This window comes from Equus asinus, chromosome 1, assembly GCF_041296235.1.
Source record: "Equus asinus isolate D_3611 breed Donkey chromosome 1, EquAss-T2T_v2, whole genome shotgun sequence".
Lineage (NCBI taxonomy): Eukaryota > Metazoa > Chordata > Mammalia > Perissodactyla > Equidae > Equus > Equus asinus.
The window spans coordinates 194,926,935-194,932,860 of NC_091790.1; the positions used below are offsets into that span (position 1 = coordinate 194,926,935).

The window sequence follows — 5,926 nt, forward strand, 5'->3', positions numbered from 1 at the left end:
GGCCTGGTGAGAAGAATGAATTTCTGGACCTTCAGGGATGTCTAAAGAGATGGTGGCCTGGAGGAGAGGGCCTCAAAAGGACGCTGTCATTATTGTCAAATACTTGACACACTGACATGTTAGAAGATACAGAATTATGTCACAAGGATCCAGATGACAGGATTGGGACCTATAGGTAGATACTTTAAAGAGCATGTGATGGCTCAATGTAACAACGAACTTTCTAACAACAGATAGTAACCCATGTGGGGAACAGCAAGAGGCTTCTCTTTGTTGGTACCACAGGATACATGTATAAACTCCTTCACGATTTTGAGGGAACTTTTTGATGTTTTAGTAAACTTCATCTTATCTTGGTCTTTATCACTCAAAAAATGTAATTGTTCATACGGGTGAGTACATTTTGGTGTTTGAGACTCTATGAAGCAAGCTGTCTTTGCAGTCACAAATTGGATGGTTTGCAAGAAACTCAGGTAGTGTGCGAGTGTGGCCTGGTTAGGTCTTGCTAATTGCCAAGTGGCAGCAAGCTGAGCTGAGGCTGAGATCTCAGAGGAAAGAAACATTGTCTCTGGGCCAAGGGTCACCAGTCTTGGGGCCCATAAGCATCATGAGGAGGTGGTGGTTAGAAATGCAGAGGAATTCTGATCATTGAGAGGGAGCAGGAAGCTGATGTTTTGAAAAGGTCCATGGAATGACTCTGATTTAGGTGATTTGGGGAACTCCCTTCGTGAAACACTACCAGAAACATTTCCTTTGAAACCTTGACCAGTTTGAAAGGATGGAAACCGTTTTAGTGAAGGTATTTTATTGACAGGTCTACGTGAGAGATATGGGCCCTCCCGAGGTGAGACAAGGTTAAAGAGGGTTCCATGCCCTGGATCTGAGCCCAGGGAGGGTGGAAACTCCTCAGTTGGCTGCCATGGTGTTCTGAATCCACTGGATGTAGTTGCAGACTTTGGTGTAGACTCCAGGTTTGCCTTTGAGGGCACAACCTGCACCCCAGGAGACAATGCCCTGAAGGATTCCATTGCAGGCCACAGGCCCCCCTGAGTCCCCCTAAAATGAGAAGAAGAGAATGTCAGAAGTAGTGCCTCCACCTCTTTAGCAGATGCAGAGGCCAGGGCAGGGATGGAGGGAAACCCACCTGGCAGGCATCCTTCCCACCCTCAAGAAAGCCCAGGCACATCATGCTGTTGTTGATCAGGCCTGGGTAGGCTTTGCGGCAGGTGATGTTAGAGAGTATGGGGGCCTTCAGGCATTGCAGAGAGTTAGGGAACTTCGACCCATCGCTTTCTTCATTTTCTGCTATATTTTCTGTGGGAGAGCTCATTCCTGCACAAGGGCATGGTGATATTTGTTACCTACAGACACTGAATAACACCCACCTATCCGTGGATATGAACTACTCCAAGCCTCTTGCTCCAAACTCCCCACAGAGTCAGGTGCTGCAGAGGGCAGCAAGAATTCTTTCTAATAATAATAATACTAACAAAAATGACTACTATCATTTCTTGAGCACTTACTATATGCCTTTTACTATTCTAATTCATTGCATATATTATCTCATTTAATCCTTATACTCAACCAGTAGGCTAGATATTATTATTATCTCCATTTTGCAGAGGAGCAAACTGAATTAAGTTCTTTCAAATAAATTGCCCAAGGAAACTGAGCTATCTAAACCCAGACAGTGTGTCTCCATAGCCTTCCACCTCGTCTCCACTGTAGTCTAACTGTAGTGACTCTCCTGTCATTGAGTGACACTGAGGCTCACTCACCAGCAGAAAGCTGTGTGCTGCCCCAGCCAGAGATCAGACACTGAGTACCCATCTTGGGGCAGGAGCTGGGCAGGGAGATGGTGTTCACACTCTTGTTGAGGATGGCTGGTTTAGCCAGCTTGATTAGCATGATGTCATGCCCCGTGGTTACACTCTTGTAACTGGGGTGTTTGATGATCTTGACTGCACTGATGAACTGTTCAGTCCCTTCCAAGACAGCAATGTTATGTTCACCCAGTCTCACATGGAGGCGTCTGGAAAGGGAGAGGAGAAGCCACAGTTCTTTTGCTAATCTGCTGGATCTTGCTTTTACACTCACAGTCCCACCCTGTGGTATCCCAGCAGAAGCTTGCAAGGAAACGAAATGACTCAAGACAAAACTGGCCTCATAGGCGGGCTTGAAGAAATCTTTATGTGATAGTGGATTGTATCTGATGCAGAAACAGAGGCAGTGAGCAGAACACTCTCATTTCTGAGGCTCTCTAACAGCAGCTGGAAGTCGACTACAGGCTGTTCAAAACGTGTCAAGAAAGAAGGGACTAGTGTGTACTAAAACAGAAGGTCAGGAGTCCATGGATTCAAAGAATCTAAAGATAATTATAGTGGAAAGTTGCATAACAATGCACCTAAAGTTTCAGTTAAGTAAGATGAATACGTTCCAGGGATCCGCTGCACATCCTTATACCTACATTGAATACTACTGTATTGTACAGCTAAAGATCTGCTAGGAGGGTAAATCTCATGTTAAGTGTTCTTACTACAATAAAGTAAAATTAAAAAAAGAAGAAAAGAAAAGAAAGTTAATTAGAAAGTCTGGGTTTAGTGAAGACAAATGTAATGGAATACACGTCATGAAGAAGGGTTTAGCCTTAGAGAAGGAGACATTTTCTTCAGAGATGAGAGGGAGAGGATGCTCAGAGATGATGGTCACAAAGAGAATGTTCCTCATTAACCCCTGAATCTCTCTACCAGGGCCTGCCCTCGTAACATGATGAGTGAGAGCCAGGAAATCAACCCTCAGATGGTATCAATTGCCACCCACAGGGTCTCCCATACTTACCGTCTATAGCAGTGAGCAGCCGACAGCACCCACTGGCTGCTGATGAGGGCGCCCCCACACCGGTGGAATCCAGCATACAGGGACACCTGGTAGGGAAGGGCATTGATGTCACAGGTATAGCCCCCAACAATCTTGTCATTGTCATCATCACCATTCATGGGTAAAGCCCCTAGGAGATGAGAAAGAGGGGGAGAAGATAGTTGAAGATCATGCTTTGCCCCAAAACTTCTGGTAAGAAGGTAGATGTGAAAATATGCAACATAGCACTTCAGGTCAGAACACTGGGGATGTCCTGCTAGTCTACACCTCTGTTTTCTTCTTTTCCCAAATGAAAACAGTTTTAAACATGCTGTTTGAAATATAATACACCTTCATGGAAGAAAATCACAGAAGTATAGTACAGTATCAATTCAGTAATACGGAAGAAAAAGTTATCTCAAATTCTACTCATTGAAAATAACAACTGTAAATGTATAGTAATGTAATGTAAGACATTTATTCAGGTAATTTCTTTGTAAAGACCTGCTCACATATACACACTCACACACATTTATGGAATATGTTTTCATAAGTCAGGCTCTATTTCACGTGCTATTCTCTAGCACTTTTGACAGAAGTAATTAATCTACTCTAAAATGCTTTAAAAAGCTGAGCAAATTTCATAGACTTACTTTGAGGGATCTCCCAGTTGGAAAACAGGATCATGAGCACTTGTGAAAGGTAGAGATAGTACAAGAGCCACTGATTGGTTTAGTAAAACTATAAAAACTTCCACAATAAACAAAGCAAATCAAAATAGATGATTATATTGGACAGTCAGTATATAGAATGAGAGATGTAATCAAGTTCTACATTTTCAGAAGTTACATATTGGAAAACTGAAGATTGCATAATATCATAGAGGTAGTAAGAGTGGAGCCGGCATTGAAACTGAGTTTTCCTGACTCTGGATGCAGTGCTTCCCTTGACACCCCAGTGTCTCCTGTCCAAATAATTGAGGTCATTTTGCATGTGAACACAATCATTTTTATGAGAAGCATTGCTAAAAGGGTATACAAGAACTTTCACATTTTATAATATTACCCATATGTGCAGCCTCTATTGGGAATGAAAAGGGATCATGAAACTGTCATGTCACAAGAGAAAGTCAAGAAAATTTTCTTTTGATTCCCATGTCTTCCTGTTAAATCAAAAAGGATTCATGGATTGAAATAACAGGAGCTGTTTGTATGAAGGATGGAAAATAGGGAGGAGAAAGGAAGAGGGATGGAGGACGGCAAGGAGAGAGGAAGGGAGGGTGCTCTACACCCGAAGTCTGTGCTAAAAATCAGAAGTAGTCTGGGGGCAAAAATAAGATTTTTGACATAAAGAAATATCCCTAAGTCCCAGATTAATAAGGAGGAGCACTTTTGATTCTCTTGAGAAGCTAACAGCACAGGGAAGGATGTGGCTCTGGTAGAAAACCTGACTAGCCCACGTGGGAGGCTGTCTGTTTCCAGCCAATGGGCACACATTTTCCAACTCTAGAAGGCCTCAAGTGAATGTAGCCTCTTGAATTCTAACTTTCATATTATAACAGGGTCCAAAGCTGACACATCTCTGGGCCCTTATCTAAGTCCACAGCCAGGAATTCAGAGGAGAGGAAGCTGAGAGGGACAAGGACCAGCAACATTGACCTGGACCACATACATATAGGAACACACAGACACACACACACACACACACACACACATATATACACACATGTTGTTACATACGGGTAAACTCCAGGTCTTGATTTGCTAGAGACAGTTCTAGTTTATGCGTGCTTCCCTGATACAATTATTATTTGTGTCACTTTTCATTCTCAATAATGTCCCAATTTGGTCAATCAGTTACATGGCCACCCTAGTTACAAGGTCTCATATGATCATCATATCTGAAGGGGAAAGTGAGGATTAGAGTTTGTTATTGCCTGTTGCATGCCTTTTTGATTCCTATCAGACGTTCATTTTCCATTCTCCATGTTGTTTCAGGTAGAGTAGAGAGACCCAAATACTTTCTGCTGGGTTTCTGACCTACACAGGGGGTCACAGAGACTGGAAATTTAGTTTCTATCACTGCCTCTTATTTTAATATTGAATAAAAAAAACTTACCAGCAACTTCTAGGAACATGAGAAAGATGATGGACTTCATAGTGGTTCTCCAAATGCACTTGCAGTGATGCAGAAGAATGAGGGGATGGCCCCTTTATATTCCCCCAAAGCAACCAATCTTATCTCTAGTCCAAGGCCCCTGGGCTGCAAGTGGAGTATGATAGGAGACACCCAGATGCTCATCTGGAGGGGCCTCCATTTCTCAAGCATGGCAAACATTGTTGCTGGGTTAATCATAAACAAGAGTACAAAGGTGAGTATGAGATTTGCAGAAGTAGACCCCACATGTTTAAGACCTTCTCATGCCCTTGGTTTAATGTGGGTTTCCTGAAAAGATGAAACAAAGAGCACTGCTCAACAGAACTCTGCATCAGTTGAAGAATGAAACACCTCCAATATAAGCGATGCATAAATATTCTTTTCACTTTATACATTTTCCTTTTATGATTTTTTACGCACTAATTTCTTATGATTCATAACCTATGCCTCTAATACCACCCTCTTTCCTGAGTTTCCCTTAGTTCCAACTTCTACCTGAACATATCACCTCAAGCGTCTACAGCACCTCAGGCCAATTTATCTAGAGGTGAATTCATCGTAGCTTCCTCTTCCTATTTTTTGTAAGTCAGCGCAATGTAACGTCATCCACATGGTTTGTGAAAACTGAAACATGGAAGTCACCTTAACTTCTCCATCTATCTTACTCTCCACCTATGTTCAAATAACAATTCTTGAAGATTTACCTATCTTGAAGATCTTTGACTCATCTTTGAAGATCCTTGAATTGTTTTTCAATGCAACCACCTGTGACTTAGTTTGTGACCACAGTCTTTCTCTTGAATTACTGAAATAGCATCATAAACACTTCCTTCTTTCTGGATTTACTCTCCTTCAACTCATATTCCATACTGCTACCAGAATGATCTTTCTAAAATGCACACAGATCATGTCA

The 5,926-nt window shown here is 42.2% G+C and overlaps 1 protein-coding gene across 1 annotated transcript; it reads right to left on the minus strand.

The window, feature by feature from the left end:
- Positions 1–786: 786 nt before the first annotated feature.
- On the minus strand, positions 787–5,102 carry LOC106842602 (trypsin-like). Its single transcript, XM_070506711.1, has 5 exons — positions 4,975–5,102; positions 2,839–3,007; positions 1,779–2,032; positions 1,145–1,332; positions 787–1,056 (listed from the first exon to the last, which is right to left on the minus strand). The coding sequence occupies exons 1-5, from the start codon at positions 5,012–5,014 to the stop codon at positions 907–909; spliced, it is 801 nt and encodes a 266-aa protein (XP_070362812.1). The 5' UTR covers positions 5,015–5,102; the 3' UTR covers positions 787–906.
- Between the last annotated feature and the right edge of the window lie 824 nt (positions 5,103–5,926).